The 20,302-nt window shown below is 36.9% G+C and overlaps 1 protein-coding gene across 5 annotated transcripts in view; it reads right to left on the bottom strand.

The window, feature by feature from the left end:
• Positions 1 to 20,302, bottom strand: part of TENM1 (teneurin transmembrane protein 1) — a 662,362-nt gene that overhangs the window by 189,401 nt on the left and 452,659 nt on the right. For 4 of the 5 annotated variants that reach the window (XM_069868106.1, XM_069868109.1, XM_069868108.1 and 1 more), the window contains one exon: positions 19,922 to 20,182. The exons of the other annotated variant lie outside the window; for it this stretch is intronic. In XM_069868106.1, coding sequence (XP_069724207.1) covers positions 19,922 to 20,182 — 261 coding nt within the window. The remainder of the gene's footprint in view (positions 1 to 19,921; positions 20,183 to 20,302) is intronic. 5 annotated transcript variants of the gene reach the window in all.

The raw sequence follows: 20,302 nt of genomic DNA, 5'->3' as shown, positions 1-20,302 counted from the left end.
TTGAGCCCACCAATTTTATTAAATCAGAAATGTGATTCCAGTCACGTCCACGTAACAGGGATTATGCTAGAAATTTTTTGGGAAAAGGGCTCCAGAATATATTAGTAACCAGGGCAGGAGAGTAGGGCACAGATCACAAATGTAATGTTACAGAACGTCAAAAATTGGATTATTTCTGAAAGCATTATTTTCAGGGAAAAGTTGTAGGAAGCTAGAATATCGCTTAGCTATTCACCTAACCATTTTAAAATATTATTTGCTGCAATATGACATTTGGTTTTGTCTGAAATGTTAACCATTTTGAATGAACCCCTCCTACCAATTCTCTACCTCAGGGTGATCAGGGAAGCAGGGAGGGTTATTCAGATTCACCCAGACGTCTCTGGGGATGATGTTAGGGACAAAGTGTTTTACATATGTTGCTAGAGACTTTTCCTCTAAAAAGCTCGAGGGCTCCTAGCTGTTGCTGGAACAAGAGAACTGCAAATTGTCATGACATTAGTCTTTATGTCAGTCTCTCATCCAAACCGAATGCACGCAAGTCCTCAGAGGTCTCTGGGTGACCAGAAAGTGCTGGCACCACATTGAAGAGAGGCTAAGACTTCAGGCCAGGGCTACAGCAGTCAGGTCTCTGCTCTCGCTGCTATGCATGCTCATCGTGAGCCAGCGGTTCTCTCCTCCTATGCTCATAAAGACCTCTGCGTGACGACACTTAAGCACAATGGAGAGGACAGGCAGCTAATTTAAACTACTACAAAAGAGAGAGGCCAAGACGAAACCATCTGGACAGAAATCAGATGAAGGAAATAGTTCTAAACAAGAAGCAAAAGTGAATGATTAAAACAGACCAAAATGCGAAAGGGGATAAGAGGGGAACACATGAAAATGTTTTGAGCAGGAGCACTGAGATCAGAGCTGTTGAAGGCTGCTGTGGTAAGATGACCAGAATTTGACTGGAAAGTCCAGAAAGAAGAAATTAAGAAGGAGAAAAGCTCTTGGGCAAAGCTCAGGCTTGGAAAGAAAGAGACTGGGACCAGACCAGGGAAAGAAGTCAACTTCAAGGAAGGGAGTTAAAAAAAAGAAGCTGTCAGTTAACATTTATGAAACCCAACAGCTATACGTGGATTTCTTTTCCTTTCAGTGTTGGTTTCAAAGAGAAGCTGATAGCTTGCTACTGCTATCAAAAGTTCTCCAGCTCAAGTAGTGTAAATCTTCATACTGAACATAGATCTTACAAACTGCTCAAAACCAATTAATGCCACGATAATTTCACTTCTTATTTTCCCCTTTTATAAACCTACAGAGCTGTAGCTTAAGTCAGTGAAAGCTATTCTTAGTATTATATTACTCTGATGTTTGAAATATTCTGAAAACCAATAGGTGTTGAACAGTTCAAATCAGATGCCCAAATTTAGCACATATTTTTCACTTAATTGGTACGTACGTGAAGTCACCATCCATAAAATGGAGGTAATAAGCCCATTGTTTCCCAGGGTTATTGCACAGAGAAATACATTAGTGTGTGTGAAGTATTTGAATACTGGAGTGATAAGCACCACAGAATTGCCAGCGGAAAATTAATATTGTTGTAAGAACAAGGCCTGAATAGTGGCAATAAATAAGGCTTAAGGCTATACATTGAACAATTAAAATAAACTAAAATATTGAATAGCTCGTCATCATGCTGGCACAGTCTATTTCACACACTCAATTTGAAGGGGGTCCTGAGGGAGAGGGCACAAGCGGAAAATGCAGGCAGTGAATGTAACATAAGGCAAATGCATACACACCTTGAATTCTGACACTGGAATTTTTTTGACAACTAGATTTGATATTGTTAGAATAATGATCATTATCACATCAGAAAGAACATGAATACACAAAAGCGGCATTGTTCTCATGGAAAAGTAAACAATGCTGAGAACATACCTGTAGGCAGACAGGAATATTCAGTACTGCTCTAAAGATTAAAGTTTAGGAAAGGTGGTGACACATAGTAAAATTCTGTTTGCTTTAAAGCTTTTAATTTACCAGTGAACATTTTTTATAAGCAATGAATATGGGAACACGTGTTTCTTTGTTACAGACCTTTTTCCCTTTATGCTTCTGTCTACAGCTGAGGAAGATCATGATTCTAGTTTCTTTGGGAATATATTTTGTTTAATTTCATGGCATAATAATTCACAGAAGAACACGTGCGTGCACACACACACACAACTCTTACTTCATTCATCTGTTCGCTTCTCTGTGATCTTTGCCTATGCGAAGAAATAAGTTAAAGTAAGATTTCAGTATTTGATTTTACAATATGATGAAGCGAATTCTGCTCCCATATACATGGGATTATGCAGCAGGGCTGAAATCTTCTCATTCATAAAATGTACGGATTAGTTAGCATGCAAGTTACAGCAATAATTAAATTAATTTAGCCATGTGTATTTAGACATAATGGGTGCCTTTGTCACGATCTATTATTAGCACTGATAAGCTAATTCATAATGAGGTATTAGAACAAAATGCTGATGTTCGCAAAGTGCTTGCATTTTAGAAGTAACTTCCAGAGGAGCACAGGATCATGGTTTGTTCCTATTTTGATAACTCACTCAACACGTGCCAAATCATGCCGCCCTTCCTCAGTTAAAAACCCCAGTTCAAACAAACGACTTCACCCAAGGAAACAGTCAGAAGCCACATAAAAGTATTGCTACTTTTATAAATAAAACAAATTTTGATTGGGCTTTGCGATACGTGCTGAGCCAAATTGAGCTGCTCAGAAGCCCAGTACTCACCAACTTACAGAATACGCTGCTGGTTGGAGCTCAGTGCGGTCATATTTGCTCACTGCGCTTTTAAAACAAAACCAGACTGACATATAACTCAAATTCTGGACATCATTAAAAAAATTTTAGGCCAAGGGTCACTGTTTCACATGCCTTAATGTTGATGGGGCAGTCATGTAATGTAACGCTCTACTGCAAGATAATAAAATGCCTTAAGTGCATTCCTCTGCCTCTTTAGATGCAGCAGTCACAAAAGAACAGTAACACGCAAGTGCAACAGATAATAAAAAAGAATGTAGTCTGTTACACACTCCAAATGCTCTTGTAAACTTATTTAAAAACACTGATCTATTGCAGTAAAGTTAATACACTGTTTTACATTCGTGTATAAGTCTCATTTCTCCGGCTCTCGAAGAACAACGACAACACCTACTATACAACATTTGTTTTGAGACATTTAATTTTTTCCACTGGCATTGAAGTAACTACATACCAGTCGATGGATAAGAAAATCAGTGCTAGCTCTTTCCTAAAGAAATAGGTTTAGACAAGCAGAACAATCTCTTTACATTAAGTTTCAGTTATGGATAAGCAAAGGATTAACTGCTAAGAGAGTCATCAGTCCTGTGCATTAATTACAAGACACATCCTGTAAGTCAGTCTTTGCAGATACATGACTTAGAGGGGAGTGAAGTTACTGCGATATCGATGCTTTGTTAAGAAGTAGATAACAGCCGTGATGTTCACACTTACAATGTACCTGGAATAAAGACAGGTGAGGACTCATCTTGAGATAGAAGTCTAGAGAAAGCATGGCAGGCTGTAAATTTCTGAATCAGTAGGTCAGACTACAGAGTCGTGTCCAACAAGATTCCAATTTACAAAAATACCTACAAAATTACTGACTCGGAATTTAGCTTTAAGCCAGTTAATTTAAATATGAAAGGATTTAATATTTTTCTTTACATAAGGCTAATGACAAAATTCTGAAGCAAAGACAAACTACAACAGAAGATTTTCATTATCTGTATCAAGGTTTTGGCAAGGCATACAGACAGGCTCAAGAGATTTACAAAATCCTCAATTCAAAAATTTCCAAGGCTGGTATTTGGCAAAGCTTGTTTCTGACAGATGAGATAAAAAGTAATCGCAGGTGGGACACACTGCACTGAGAGAGACTTTGTGGATCAGCCACTCAAAATGCAAAGTGGATTAATTAGCAGTGTCCACCCTTAATCAAGAGTTCTGGGAACAAAAAATTTAATCTGCCTGGACCCATCAGAACGTTACAAACTCCAACCAAGGTAGAAAAGCCAATGTGCTTGAATGGATGGAAAACGTTTATAAGTACTAGACGCTGTCATGTCTGGAATCTGAAGTGCAAATTGTACAGGAGAAAAGGAAGCCGTAGTTAAAACCTCGTCAGGAGAGGGTAGTGATGTGGTAAGATAATGAAGAGAATGTTCTGATTTAATCTTGGCACAGCATGATTAGATATGTTTTTCTAATTTCTTTGCATAAACCTTTATTAAACACTTTTCTGTTTGGGCTATTCCAGATAAATATCTTGACTTGCATTCTACCTGAACTCTCCTTTATTTAACGACCGGTTACTGCACAAGTGCTTCTCTGATGTGTTGGCATTATTACTTTAAAAATGGATTCTACCAGCTCATTCCCAGACGTACAGTCTTTGGATTCAATAAGCTCCCTGTACAAACAACAGATTGAATGGCCTTTGTCCTTATTAGCTTATAGAAAATTAATTTCTTAGTGTTAATTTCTGGGCTTGGGCCAGCTGCCAAGTATTTAGGGCAGCTGCTAGAACTATAGACGATATCACACATTCTGAGATGGAAAGATCTATTAGGTTATTTCCTTTGACTACAAACTGATGAAGAACTGCAATCAATGAATCACATGCTTGTCACATCCTCTATAGTATATAACACTAGTTGTGTTGGCTGGTTTTAAATAACTGCAGCCGCAAAGCTGCTTCATTTATTGCTTCATACGACTCTAAAAAGATGTGTGAAAAATTTAAGTCACTAAAACCATAACATCTTTACAGATCATGAAGCAAAGAAGGAGCCAATGCACACATCCAGTCTCATCTCCTTCACAATCAGAACCACAGTTTCAACACCAATGACCATCACATTAACTCTCATAATGCAAGTCTCAGCTGAAGCATGTTTTGACATGCATTCAGGCTCCAAGAACTGTCCTTCAGCAAGTTACTCCCAAGTTGAATAAGCCTGTTTTAAAACTTTGATTTCAAATTTAAATTTCTCAGATAGCCAATTACAGCTACTGAACCATCACTGCTGCTAGCAGATATGTCTGCTGTATACTCTTCACTGCGTTCTTAGGGAAACACCTGTGATGCTATCTACCTTCAAAGTCCTTCTTTCCTCCTCCCCCACACTTGCTTCAAAGTTATCCAAGTGACAACTCAGACATCCTCTACAGATTCAAACCTTTTAAAAAAATCTTTCCTTGAATAACAAGACCTGAAGACATAATCATATTCTGCACTCCTCTGAGAATCTCTTCAATTTTATACATCCCTGGCGTTGAAATGCCCAGAACTGACTCGTCAGAGAATTCTTAGCAACATCTGCTATATTTCATAGATCCTTGACAAGACGCATGTACACAGGCAGCCCAAAGTAGCATTTGACTTGTTGGCTCCATTTATCTCATTTACTAGCCCTTAAGGTCTCTTTCAGCATTACTGCTTTCCAAAGTAGTTCCTATTAAATATTTTATATTTGGTTACTATCCCCCGTACTGAATCTCATTCAGTTTTCTGTGTATCCTTGTGGATCTTTGAAGTGTTCTGTATCGACTTCTGTGTCAGCAAAGATGTTTTTAATGTCTCCAGCTTAAATATCAGATAAGCAGCACATTTCTGACATCTTTCACTACAATTTCTCATAAAGATCTTCATGACCCTAACATGGATACTGTGGCATGCTATGCCCCCACGTTTCAGATATTAGATATTAGAGAGGCAACCAGCTACATTTTAATAATGTGATAAAGATGTACAGTATCTATAATTTAAACTTTAAAAATATAATACTTAACTGCATTTGGTCATTAAACATACACAACAGCAACAAAGGGAGCAAGTACCTCTTTTGACTGTTTGCTCCACTTCCCTATCCCAACTTCTATGCTAAAAAATACTATGTTGCAAACAAAGGTTTCAACGAATTAAAAATATAAACCCCAGCTATCCTTGACATAATAAAAGCTTTCTTATGCAGAAACTAAAAATCTGTGTAAATTCTGACCTGATACCATCTTAATAACAGATAAGGATAATAATGAAGTTCTTCACAGTTAATAACAAAATTTGGTATTGAAGACCTTTATGCATATTAAATGAGGCTCAGAATGAACCTGTGAAAGATAACAGATAAAATAAGCAATATACATACACTATTTTGACTCTTCAGAGGACTGGCTCATCTTTTAACCATATCTGTGTTAATGTGAAGTAAAATAAGCCTTGATTTTGATGACACTCTATTAGCATTCTTGTAATACAAAGAATAAAAATCACTGCCTGGAAACACTGTTAAGGAGATTAAAAAGCTGCCAAATTATAAGGTTAACACAGTTAACTAAAAACTTTGCTTGTGACCTGCCTCTTTGACAGTGTCTTACTCTGATTAGGATCACTTTTTGCATTTTTCTTACTATTCCATTAACTGATAAACTTAACTGTGTATGCAGAACATAGCATTCAGAAGTAATACTGTAAAAACTATAGAGAAGAGGAAATCCGGTGTTATGAGCACAACCAGAGTATTTTCGAATGTTTTAAATTCCACCCAGCAGAACGGGAGTAACTACAGTGTTCTCATCACTACAGTTCGTCATGTTTCAGACTCTGAAATGACTGCTCAATCAAAATGGTTTTTTTTTCTCAGTTTTCTTCTAGGATGACTACAAATATCACCTTATCACACAAGTGAGGGAACCCAGAAGCATGCCAGAAGCATGTCTCTAACTAACTCTCTTGCTGCCCTCATATTAGTAGAAACAATCTACATTCAAGAGAAAAGTCATATTAAAAGATGTGGAGTTATGAAACGCCATTGAAACCGGTAGGCATTTAAAACCAATCAGGTTCCATTAATAGAAGGTTCTTCTTTGTTCTGCTATTCCTAATGAAATGACTGATCAAAAAACTAAATATATTAAAATAGGTGTCATCTGTTTTCAGATCATTATTTCCCAGTCAAACATCAAGAAAATATTTCTAGCAGTGATCAAATCAGCCAAGCACAGTCACCTTGTAAAACAGACCTTGTAGTGGAGAATTTGTAGGTAATTGTACCTACTTATCTTTTTCCTGCTCTGGTGGCTTATTGGAAGCACCCAAAGAAGGGTCCAAACCCTATATCACCAACACAAGCTCCTTGGCATAGCCCAGTTGAAGAACTCCAAATACAATTATTATTCATACGAACAGAGGCAAACGCTTAACTGCCCAGACAGCTGCTTTTTGGGATGTTTGCTTTCCTTGCATTTATGCATGGATCAATATATGAAAACAAGAGGAGGAAACCTCTAATCTCAGGAATTTTGAAACACTTTTCAAAGTAACTGAAATTTTGATGTATTGATTGTGCAAGTCAAACTCATAACCAACAGCAAATTCATCAGCTGAGATAAGCCAATTCCATGCTCTTCCCCTGCTTACCTTCTAATTCTAGCTGCGATTGCTTTCTGTGCAACCACTCCCATTTATGAGGTACACATATGCCACCAGGACACAAACTGTTTAAGCCACTACAAGTAGCAGCTGTATTGAGACAGAGCAGGTGTGTATTTGCCACCTGCCAGAATAAGCAACACTGCCAACCCCAAACGCACATCCTAGGAAGGCTATGCACAAAATGGCTAATATATACTTCAAAAGATCTCTCTCTGCATCACAAGAGTATTAGCAGGTCCTAACTGGAGTAATACACAGACATTTTACAACTAATTTAACACCTTAACTTGACCTGAGTTAGCTTGATTTTTCAGCTTTATCAGCACACTGATACTTATTTAGGATTCAAGCTCAGAATATTATCAAAGACCTTATCAAAATCATTGCAGAAATGCACTGATGTCCTCAGAGGACATAAGGAGACTTTAAGGGAGGCAAGCAAGCACAGAACATCACGGTAGAAAGAAGAGAAAGCAGCAAGATGGGAAATTTCTGCCATGTATTTTTGGCAGCTACGCTGTACACCTGAACTGGAACAATACTCCAAAGGGTACTCGACTACAATATTTTTTCCCATGAGCATGTAAAACTGCAAATTACGTCATTGCATACTAAAAGGGCAGCAATGAGAGCGATGGGAGTAGAGGAGACTATGTTTTTTTGGTGACACAGGGAACTGCTGTCAAAGATTATCAGCAAAACATGATCTGAGCTGGCAGAGCTAACAGCCAAACACCTCGACTTCGTGGACTGTCCTTGCTGCTTCCAAGTTGGCTGCAGGTTCTTTCTGTTTCCACATTCTGACTCCTAATGCAAATTTTCCCAGTGGGAACCAACAACCTGCGCTCTGCCAGCTGTCTAGAGCCCAGATCAATTTACATAAGTTCACAGCCAGGAATTGTATTTTGTTTCGTGATCGTGAAAACCTAAAGTTTTGGAAGAAAATAATCTGAAGCCATTTGAAAATGGCAATGCAGTCCCATTTCTCCTAATAGAGACTTCTTGCCATAGATTTGACCTTGATTCAGGATCTTACGAGTTCTTACTGAGCCTGATAGAGAAACTTAACCAAAATTGCAGGCTTTTGTATAGCTCTCTACAATGGAAAAGCATATGTGGGTTTTTTTAATTTTTCCTTTTTCCCAAGCAGAAGTAAGATAATCATTCTTTCTAATCTATCATAGAAGAAATGAATGAACAAATAATTCTACAAAGATTTACGCAACCCTCTCAATAGATTTAGACTGTTTACTTATCATGACTCTTCATTTAACATTAATGAGCACTGTTAAAATTCTAAAGTAATTGCACATAAACATGTTTATTTTATTTTATATACAGCTGTAGTATTGTACTTTTGATTTTTCCCTTTTATTTTCCAGATCTTTATGATTTAGGGTTTTTGCCATTATTACTCACCAACCAATTTAGAAGATACGTAAAAGAAAGCTCAAAGAATTCCACTGTAGTTGGTTGGTAAAGTACAGAAAATGCTTTCTATTTGATTTCATATTAAAGGAAATTGGATATCACAGGACTAAAACGGTGATGGCAGCTAGAAAGATATTTTGAGACAAAATGCAGAAGACTGTCTTCAGAGAAAAGATGTAAACATAATTGAGTGACTGAAATAATGTGGGCTACTTCAGACACAGATGAGAGGTACTAAGGATCAAAAATGAATTATTATGCTCTAAAATGATCCAATAAAAATCGAACCGTAGTGCAGTAATCAGAAAATGTATTGGAAAAGATAGGTTATAAAAAGAAAATGGAGCTTTCAAGTACTGTAGATTATTAGATACTATGGAGATTCAGGAGATTATATTTCTAACAAACTATGCACACAACCAAACACAGTTGCATTTGCTGTTCAAAAGGAAGTGAACGATAAAAATTAAAAAGCTAGATTGGAGAGAAAATCACAGGCTAGAACAAACATAATCAATGCAACCATCAATAGGAAAGTCGAGATGAACATTGTACTGACTGAACACACAGCCATGCAGGCTTGAGGAAAAATGACTCAATTATATTTTTCCCCACGGGCAAAGACATAACAGATAGTTGTAGACACACTGAGCACATCGCTAAAAAAACATTTGGGCAGCGCCCCTTGTTAGAAAGGAAGAACTACAGTTCTGTACTGGGAATACAGCCACTCCAGGAAAAAAAACCCAAACATCTGGGCTCTATTGCCTTCAGCAGTGAGACCACAGCAGACTGCAGCCACTGTATCCACCTTCACAAATGCTCACCAACACCTAGTAGCCCACAAACTCACACAAAACATGAGGGAAGGCTTTCCCTTATTGAAGCATTGGAGAATCATTGGAACAACCATGTTTGTACCAATTTCTGAGCTGGGTTGAGGATTTTTGAAAAAGGTACAAGACCCTTAAGTAGTTTGATGACAAGCTGAGGCAAGGGAGAGGTGGAATGCAAAGGTTTCCTTGTGCATCTGCACCACGGATCATCCCTCATACTCACTTCCTATCAGAGTAGGCATATTTCTCAGGACTGATGCATCTCTTACATCACCAGCCCTGAGAAGACACCAAAAGACAGCAGGGACTTGGCAGAACAGCAACTGCTAACCCCAAAGGCACTGACTGTGTATGAACAAACATACACAACTTCAAAGCACTGTTTTGGGAAAAGTTATTCAAATACGTTGTTCTCAAACCAAAGTGCCTCTTGAATTGGCTGTGGAACAAAACAATGAGAAAGGCACTTAAGTGTAACCAACACCTACCATGGGGCTTTGGTACCTATAAAGTGCATGTATTAATCCATATTTCACATTTACTTAAAAATAACTGTAGGCAGAGAGGGAAAAATCATACTGCATTTACAGTTTAAAAGCTACACTTAAAGATGTGAGTACAGAAATCTTGGGGATTTGTGGCAGGAAGACCCCTTTTTGCTTGTTGTTTGTCCACAGAGACATTGCTTGAGAGCATAGGAGAAAGCCACTTAGCACTGCTATGAATGTTAAACAACCCAGCAGTGTGTTACAGCTAAGAGGAGTAACCATATGGTAAAGATCCTACAGGCAGACACACCATACTACCAGGAAATTATCTCCTTCTTAACATTATGTTCATTAAAGAAATGTCTTCAGCCATTCCTGCAGTAAATATACCTTTCAACTCTTCCTTGGCCACGGTACTCGATTCATAAGAAACGTAACAATATTTTGGAAAATACAAGAATAAATCACCACGAAATATTCCAGACTCATTTGCAAATGTGAATTCATTTCAGCTTCAAAGCAAGTGACATGCTTACTGCATTGATGCAAACAAGCCCAAAGCAACATTTGGTAATGCTCATTACAATGACTAGATTCAAAAGCCAAAAGAAAATTAACAGTTTATCAGTAACTGTCAACTGTTTCACAAATAAGAGTTATCCCTAAGATAAGACAACATTGGCTGCATCAAAGTGGTGTCATGCTCTGCAGTATTTATTAGCATAATGAATGCTAAAACTATATGGGATATTCAAAGAAAGAAAATCAGGGAGAAAGTCTAGTAGCTGGAGTCACAGAAATCCAAATCTATTGATATTCATGCATTCTCACTTGTTTTAACATGCATAACATCTGGGGGTGGGGGGACATTTAATAGATACAAATATTTCTCTCTTTCCTTGCTTATAGTTTAAATACTGATGCCTTTCTTCTTTTAGTTCCCATGCACCACGCTGTCTTGATGCCATTTCTAACAATGTCAGAGGCGATATAAAACCCCTTTAATGTACAAAACTGATGATATGGGGAGGGAGAAGTGTTATGAAACAGAATAAATACTATATAGCAAGGTTTCTAGCAACAGAGCTAAACAACTCTGATCTGACATCCTAACTCATCTTTTCTTCCAGGCATTTCCTCCCACATACAAGTCTTTTAGGAAGTGTGGTTTCATGCAATAAAGGAAACTTCAGATCACTGATTTTGCCTAGCTCCTTTTCTGGATAACACCCGTGGCAAAGGAAAATAGTTACTTTACAGCATTTGGTTTCTGTTGCCTGAAGGTCTGCTCCCCCATACTGCCAATACATCTCATGGTGAACAACTTACGATTAGATGCTGACATGTGCTGCTCAAGTGAAAGTCAGTGTTGTGAAGCACTGTATAAAATTGACATTGCAAATCATCTGGAGTAGAAACTTAAGATAAAAAAACAACACTAGCAATATAATTAGTCATCACAATATGTGAATCTAATTAAAATTATTCAAAAACATCTGTTAGGAAGAGGAAGCAGCCTGCAGGAATTATTCAGTGCTCCTAGACCCATATTCTAGGAGAGCTAATTATAAACAATTCCTCTTATGCTCATGTTACAAAATATAAAGTCAGGGCATAGTGCTAGGTATGATTAAACAAACACAAATCAATACTGAATTTAATTTTCTAAGACCTGTAAATGAAAACAAGTTGAAACAATCAGTATTCAAATCTACATTACTCTGTACAAACTAACGGCAATTTTGCATACAACTTCTCATTTTTATCCTATTTTCTGTTGAAGAAATAAGAGATAGTCAAATACATTTGGCTTAGGTTTCCCTTTTCGAAGGCTATGAAGGTTGCAGCCATGGGAACAGGCACTTTCTCCATTTTCTATGTTACTTCTACATGGTCTGACCAAAGCTATTTACTACCATCCATACTTACCATCTGTGAGATGAGGATATGCTAGTATTTGTAACTCTGAACAATACAGATTTATGATGATCTTCATGTTACTCCTAAGCCCAAGAGGAAACAAAATACCAAAAATTTGAAAATGGAAAATAAGACTTTCTCATGTAAGTTAATACACAACTAATTAAATGAGTAAAAATGAGAAAAAGGTTGAAGAAGAAGTATGAACAACCTTTTGTCACCTCTGGTAAGATGACAATGAATTCTTAAAAGATCTCATACGGTCAAGAAGTAATGATATTTAGATTAAACCTTGCTAGACCCTAAAAGGATAATGTGTCAGGATTTTCCACATTTCTACCAATCCTCTATTCATTTGCTAGACCCTTTCTTTTCATCTCACTTACAGTATTACAGCTTGGAACAGCTGAAAAACATTTTGCTAGGGGGAAGAACAAAAGCTCTAGATATCTTTGCATTTAAAACCATACTGGCTGAGGGTACGAGGATCCAAATAAGAGTAATTTGATTTTATTTGTCTAGTAGGCTTAACTATAATCTTCTATGATCAGAGTTTGCAAGTTTTCATGTTAGTCTTATTTCACACTAACGATGTTCGATTGGCAGCTTTCAGAAGAACATACCAACTTTGATGAAATACATGTTCCAGCTGTCAGGAATATTTACATTTTAAGACATATAAGTGAGAGTTGCTTATATTTCAAAATAAGTATTAAACTAAACCAGCACTAAACTAAACTAAATAATTTATTCCAAACGATATACATATAAAATATGACTGTAGGTTATTTCTGTAAAGCAGATTTCTGTTTTTCTAATACATTTTAAATTTTAACAGAAAGAGATGAGAAATAAAACAGATGATAAACTTAATAATAAACCAACATAAATAAAACATCAGGATAGACATGCTGATTGCTTAGAATGGAACTGTTTCCAGCAATACACTAGTCCAGAGATGTACTCGTACAGAATTCATGGTAAATGTGTAGCAACCAGTAAAACAATTGCCGTTCCCCTACTTTTACAGAGACTGCTGAAATGAAGAGTCAGATAATCCTCACACTTCTGCACTGAAGCACACTCAGCAGGTGCTTTACTGACTGTCCCATCTCATCTTTAGCCCCTGTGGCAGCTTAGATAACCTGAGCTCCCAAGAACTGCAGCAGCACTGCAACATCCTTTTGCGCCGTGAAATATCTGTGGAAATACTTTTCCTGCACGCTCATTTCCATCTGAAGAAGTCAAAAGGATTTAAAAGAAAGAAGCAACAACAATTTATATATTGCTACAGGCTCCTCAAGCCACATTCACTATCCTTTCTGCATAGCACAGGGCAGGCAAGCCAAGTGGTTTTTTTTGAGCTCTAATGCCAAGTTACTCATTTCTGGGATAAAAATTAGACCTGACTGCTCTCCGCAAGCTCCCCTCCCTGCCCTCTTTTAGCTACCCATGAAAGAAAACAAAACCGCAGGGCTAAAAATATTACAAAATATTGTGCAAATGCACAGACACTGTTTACTAGGCTGTGGACAAAGGCAGTTTGGATTATGGTATATAAAATGTTTTACTGCTATGTTCTAAATACCATTTCATTACCTTTAACGTAAAATATTAATTACTGTTTGATGTTTGTCTTTAACTTAGTGTTTATTGTGCTTAAAAGAAAAACAATAGAGTATATGTTTAATAGTGTGTACTGATTTTAATATACCATATGAAAACTCTAAAGATTAAAATAGCAGATATGCAGATGCAATGCCCCTGTCAGTCAGAAAAAGCAATGAAGATACCAGTTTTAAAAGGCACAGTTTTCCCCACAGCACTGACAAACAAGAACTCATCGTTAGCTGAATTTTCATACATATGAGTATTTTCATAAATGGCTTAAATACTAGGCACACAAAGGCAAGACTGGTGATATTACAACTGAGGGGATGTTCCACTGCTTACAGAAGCATCACACTTATCTAAAGCAATTCAGATGACAAACATGCTTCCTTTGAGACAGCAACATTTCCAAAGGAACCACTCTGTGGTCAACAAAAGCGTCTTACACTCTGAACAACTCCAGCAGAGCAGTTAGAATGTCAACGCACGCTCTGATGCTCCCCAAAAGGCACGGCTATGGTACTGAAGAGATTCATGCCCTTCCTTTGACTAAAGAGGCTTTGAAACAATAGCAGAAGCAACCAACATAAATACCATCTGAACACTAAAAGAGAAAAAAACCAAAATACAAAAGAATCAGATGAAGTTTTTCCTTAAGAGAAGATAAGTGCCCCTTTTCTATCAAATTTCTGAAAGTATCATGTATCAAATATCTGACAAGCTATAGTAAACTCCAGAAGTTGAAGAATTTCACCATGGGGGCTTTGTATTTCAGTGATGAGGTTACCTTAATCTATTTGGTGACTAAAACCATTCAACAGACAAGAGCGCACAAACATGAACACAATCCAGGCCATAATAAAAAGGCAAGGAAAAGAGCACTAATAATGAAGAGAAAAATATTAAATGGCACAAAAGGAATGGGATTAAACTGCTGTTTACCTTTGTCTTTTCAAGGCTACTTACGCATATTTGACCTAACTGATCTACTTCCAAATTAGTAACTCAATTTCTGAATTCCACCTTTGTAAAAAAGAAAATGACAGGACAAGAGTTAATGGAAAAACTTCAGAGACAGCCATCATTATAACACAAAATCTCATATAGACAGTCACATGTATACCTGTTCTCAGAGCAGGTACTGTTATTATAATGTAGCTGTTTGTAATAATTTCCTGGAGAAATGAGAAAGCCAGAGACCAGCATAATGTCTGGCTTGTTTGCAAAATAATAGTAAATAATAGCAGCATTAATCCCAATGCTCTTTCTTCCATAAATACAAGACTTACATGAAGAAACAAATTCAAGTCTAATTTGAACAGGTGTGAATTCTCAGTAGGTCTATTGACACACTCCATAAATTAAATCAGAACCTTGTCCTTAGCTAAATCCTCCCCATGTTTGAATAACTACAGCATTCACAAACCTGCATTCTCAACAATTCCACTATTTATTTTACTAATTAAGCATCTTTATCTCTGTAACAGATACTGTTGCGATACTGAATCTAAAGTGTAAGGAGCTGAGGTGAGTTGCCTAAAAGCCTCTCATCTGCCTAGTAATCAAAGTGAAAAAACCTCAGAGATTTAAGAGAGTCAAACGCTCTGTTAAACACACCACAGCTCCCAGGGTATAAAACAATGGTAAATCACACAAGATTAGTCCCACATGTTTCTATATCATTAAACTCAGCTTTAACCTGCAACCTACTAATTTCTCTACTACTTCTACTTTCTAGTATATGGCTAATATTATTATTCTATCTTCAGAGTCTGCTGTTTAAAATTACAGATATTATTAAAATTATGATTCCAAATACTATCTGATTCTGTACACTCATGTTAAGAAAGTAGTTTCCCAGTAATTTCTGTGGCAAAAAAGAAACAACTACATTTTTTTCATAGGTTTTATTTTCCCCTTGCTTTGTTTTTAGAAAGAGAAACAAAAAAACCCAATCCCCATGCCAGATCTCAAGCACTCTAAAGCTATATTCCATGACCAGTCTAGTGCTATTTCAGCCTGCACTAACACCCTAATTTCTTGCCTAAAAATCTCAAAGAAGCTGTTGTGAACTACAACCAATGCCTAGAAATAATACAGCCAAAGAAGTCAAACATGAACCTGGCTTGAACACTGAGTGTGTTTCACAGCACACACATCCAGTAGTGGGGATCCAGTATTATTGGTTCTCAATACTTAGTAGTTTGCTCAAAACCACCTGACAACCTAGAAGAAGTTAAAAATTGTGTTAATGTAGAAAAGGCTCAAGTTCTGTACTAGATCTCAGCTGAGATGTAATAGCTAAATGTAAAAAGTTATGCAAACCAGTCAAATGTGGCTCAAAAATGGATTATGGCATGGCATGAATGCACTTGAGGTAAAACTCATTGCTTCACAGCTGCACAAACATCCTGTAAAGCAAAACATAAGAACTGTATGAACCATTTAATGGGGAAGAGTATATGGATACAAAATGGACTGTAGTCTCCAGCGTGAGATGGAGATCCATGTCACATGATGTGGTTTTAGATATATATCTGAAGACTGCCCTTTTTTGTGCATCAGGATTGTATCCTTTCCTGGACCACAGCTTTACTATAGAAAAAAGAAATATATAAATAAATTTGCCAGCTCAGTAATCTGGCAGACCACTGAACTCAATGTTCTAATATGCTGCAATGAGAAATACCATTGTTTCAGTGAGCTGAGGGTAAATGCAGTCTTCTTCAATGGAATAAAGCATCTATTTTTGGTATTGTTATTCTGTAGTGTTTCTGTCTGACGTTTACATTCAATATTTTAAAGTAACAATGTTCATGTATAAATAGAACTATTTATACTATACCAGAGATAAGCAATGATCCTCAAGAAATTGGTCATTCATTAATTGCAGTTAATATATATTTTGCTTAGCCTCAGGCAAAGCTGAAGGCAGTGTGTGCACTAATAGGCTATTATTAGTTGCCATTAACACTGACAACGCTAATTTAAATGGGAATGTTGGTGTTTCACACAATCTGTTCAATGCTGCCAAAACAACCAGAGTATGTTTAAACAGTGATGATGACAAAGCCGGCACATCTATGAAAGAAAATAATCCTCAAATACATTCTCAAATTGGGCTAGTCAGAATACATAATCAAGTATATCTCCTGTGCCAGGAAACCTCCTGATAGTACCTTGAATGGACAGGAGAAATTAATGGAAAATCTAAACAGTATAAAATTTGCAAAAGTATATTTGCTTCAGGTTAATATAAAGCAAAAAAATGTTCTGAAAGGAAGTTTACCAGAGTCTACACACTTAGTTGTCCTAATGTCACCACAAAAAAAGCTATTCTGCATTTGTAGCAGATTTGTTTTCATAGTGGAAAAAAACAGATCAAAACAAAAAAAACAACAAAAAAGTCGACTGACCTTTTCAAGATACAGGCAATAATAGCAATTAGTTTTTTCAAACAATGGAACAAATGCATCTTCCTCATTACAGTTACAAATAACGGTGTTCACACACCATTTGGTCAACCCTTTCAAAACCAAAACTTCTAAATGCCGGTGTTTTCAGCAATTAGAGAGATATCATAGAAACTAGCATTTCATGAACATCCAGCAACGAATCTTATGTGCTCACCCATTTTCACACCACAGAAGTTGCTGGTTGGTACAACAAACTTTTTACTCCCATGGCAGGAACTGACAAGGATAAATACAACACTTGTGTCTTTCTGATAAATAACTTGGTACAAATGACTGCATAAATCCAGAAAGATGCGCCATCCATTACTTGACTTAAGTAGAGATTTATGAACTTCTGCATTCAAAAAGTGCTTTGTTATGGAGTGCTAGCCCGGAAGGAAAACACACTGCTCTCTTGATCAGGAATCTTGACTATGAACTTACCTCATGAAGTACCAGATAATATAAACATATATAGCTTGAACCATCATTGCCTTCAAATCTACCCACATTAACTTTGAAGATGGTATTATTATACTGCGTGAATGCCACAGGAAGAGCTGACACATGCTCTGTTGATCCTGTCTGGAGGCAAGTGAAGAGTTCAGATGAGGTTGTGCTCTCAGGTTCTCACTCTTCCAACTTACTTTTGCCTTCTCTTTCCTCTCCCAACTACTGTCTTAAAATCTGCATTCACGTACCTAAACTGTGAAACCCTGATGAAAAATTTGTTATAAAGCTTACGAAGAACCAAATATTAAAGCCACATGCAAAAGGATCACTCTGCCTTACTCTAGACCACGCAGGAAATGAGTTTGCATTGATTAAAATCATTCTCCAAGACAAATATTTAGAAGGAACCACGCCATTCTCTGTTGGTTAAAGACAATGATTATGTGTCCCTGGCTTAACAATACTTAACCCATAGTCTCAGCAATGTAGGATTTTCATCTACAGCATCTAAAACAAGATGACTTATTTAGTGCCACTTGTATGGTTAACAAAAGATCATGAATACCCAGCAGCACCACTGCTTTCCAGACTGGAATATGTAATTTGAATTATATAACTTTTCAAGACATAGCCTTCCCAGGACATTAAAACATAAATGACCATGTGTATTTCTTAGCTTGAATGGTACAAGTATGCATATGCCTTTCTAAGATAGCATTCCCTTTAAATAATTTTCATAGTTAAGGGCCAACCAGTTCCAGGCAGACCAGATTCAATTCTTTCAGTCACCATCTAAACCCAACTATGTTTGGAAAACACGCAAAATAAACCCCCAAAACCAAACCCCAAACAAAAAAGCCCTATGCACCACTTTACAGAACATAGATCCCACACAAAATGTGACAAGCAGGAAGCCAGAAGGCAGGCATCCGTTAATGGTAGTGAAAATGGGGTGGCATGTGAAAATTAACTGATTCTAGCAATAAAATACAATGTCATAGTACAGAATGCCTGATCCTTAAAGGCACATTTAATGAAAAATCAGCTGGGCACTAAAACATACATTGCTTGGTAAATAATCAAACATCTTTGAACCTATATTGGACATTATCATTGGTACTGACAAAAATTCAGATGAAATTATAATTAAATTACTAGCTATGTACTGACAAATTCAAAATATGTTACTACTGAAATGACATTCCTGACTGAACTCTTTCATCTTATGACTATAGATCTGTCAACAATGAAATGTCAATCTGTCACTTTCACTAGTTCCCCCATCTCTTAACTACTTAAAAATACATATTGGACTACATTTCGAACTGCAATAACACGTAGTTAAACAGAGAAAGTAAAATACGAGCTAAGCTTGTTGATTCTAAGCATGATGAATTTGTTTACTTACTGTAATGTTTCTTTAAGGAAACATTTAGAGAAGATTTTCATTAATTTTGATGCAGAGAGAAAAAATATTAATCCCTCCATGTTACTTAATTAAATACACATTTTCCCCTCCTGTTACACACTAAAATATAAGAAAAACAAATAAGCAAGAAGGTCCTGAAAGAGAATGAATATTTTTAAAAAATACGAATACCCAACCTCCTCCCTAAGTCCTCCCCCCTACTCAGAAACCCACCCTACGTATGGAGAGAAATACCTAATGGAGATATGACAAAGACCTGCTCAATCTGTCCTACTGATAAAGGCATGTCCTCAGATGAAGCCTGAAATTACAGCTGAATTAGAGCATTTAGGATTCCAGGTTGTCTTTCTGATGTCACCTGGCTGTAAAGTCTTAACCCTACGCCCAGAAGCCAACTTGCACAGGATAAATTCTACAGAAAATGTGATATAAATGTACGTATACAGATTTATTTTAAACCTAATCCATAGCCCACTAAACTCAAATGATAAATGTTCTGTTGCATAAAAATGGAGAATGTGGGGAAATAATTGGTGTCTAGAAGAATGATGGTTTAACAAAAGCACAGTTTCATTTTTTGTCTTATTCTCTATCTACACTATAAATACAATATACATCCCGATCAATTTTTTCACTTTTCATATAATACAGAGACCTAAGAAGGAAGGGATGAAAAGAAAGAAAACAAACAAAAAAAAAGAAAAAAAAGAAAATAGAAGTAGGAAAAAAGTTTCAAATAAATTACTTCTTCAATTCAGTACATTAGATGCATTTCTTTATTACCATTCTCCCCATCAGACTTCCTTTCATGGTCAGTGTCCGTGAGGGACAAAGCTGAGTTTGCCCGGCTTGACAAACAGGAACTGTGTTCTGATTTCATCCCCCTCATCCACATCCTCAGGGCATGATCCGGGGACGCAGCACCTTCTGTTTCAGTGTCGACGTCTGAACCCACCTCTAGCGGGTAACTGTGCTCAGCTACACCGTGTAAATCTGTCTGATAGCCAGAGCACAGAATATGGGGAGTCTCACAGAATTCCATGTCTGGAAAATACAAAAGTTCAGAAAAAAATTTAGAAGTGAAAAGCAATAAACCTTTGATTTTTCTTTTGGAGAACCTGTTTTGAGAATTAACATTGTTCTTACTAATAGAAGAATTTGGTC

Source organism: Phaenicophaeus curvirostris, chromosome 13 (assembly GCF_032191515.1).
Source record: "Phaenicophaeus curvirostris isolate KB17595 chromosome 13, BPBGC_Pcur_1.0, whole genome shotgun sequence".
In the NCBI taxonomy this organism is placed as follows: Eukaryota; Metazoa; Chordata; class Aves; order Cuculiformes; family Cuculidae; genus Phaenicophaeus; species Phaenicophaeus curvirostris.
The sequence above is the reverse complement of the archived record's forward strand: the minus strand, read 5'-3'. Positions and strand labels throughout refer to the sequence as shown.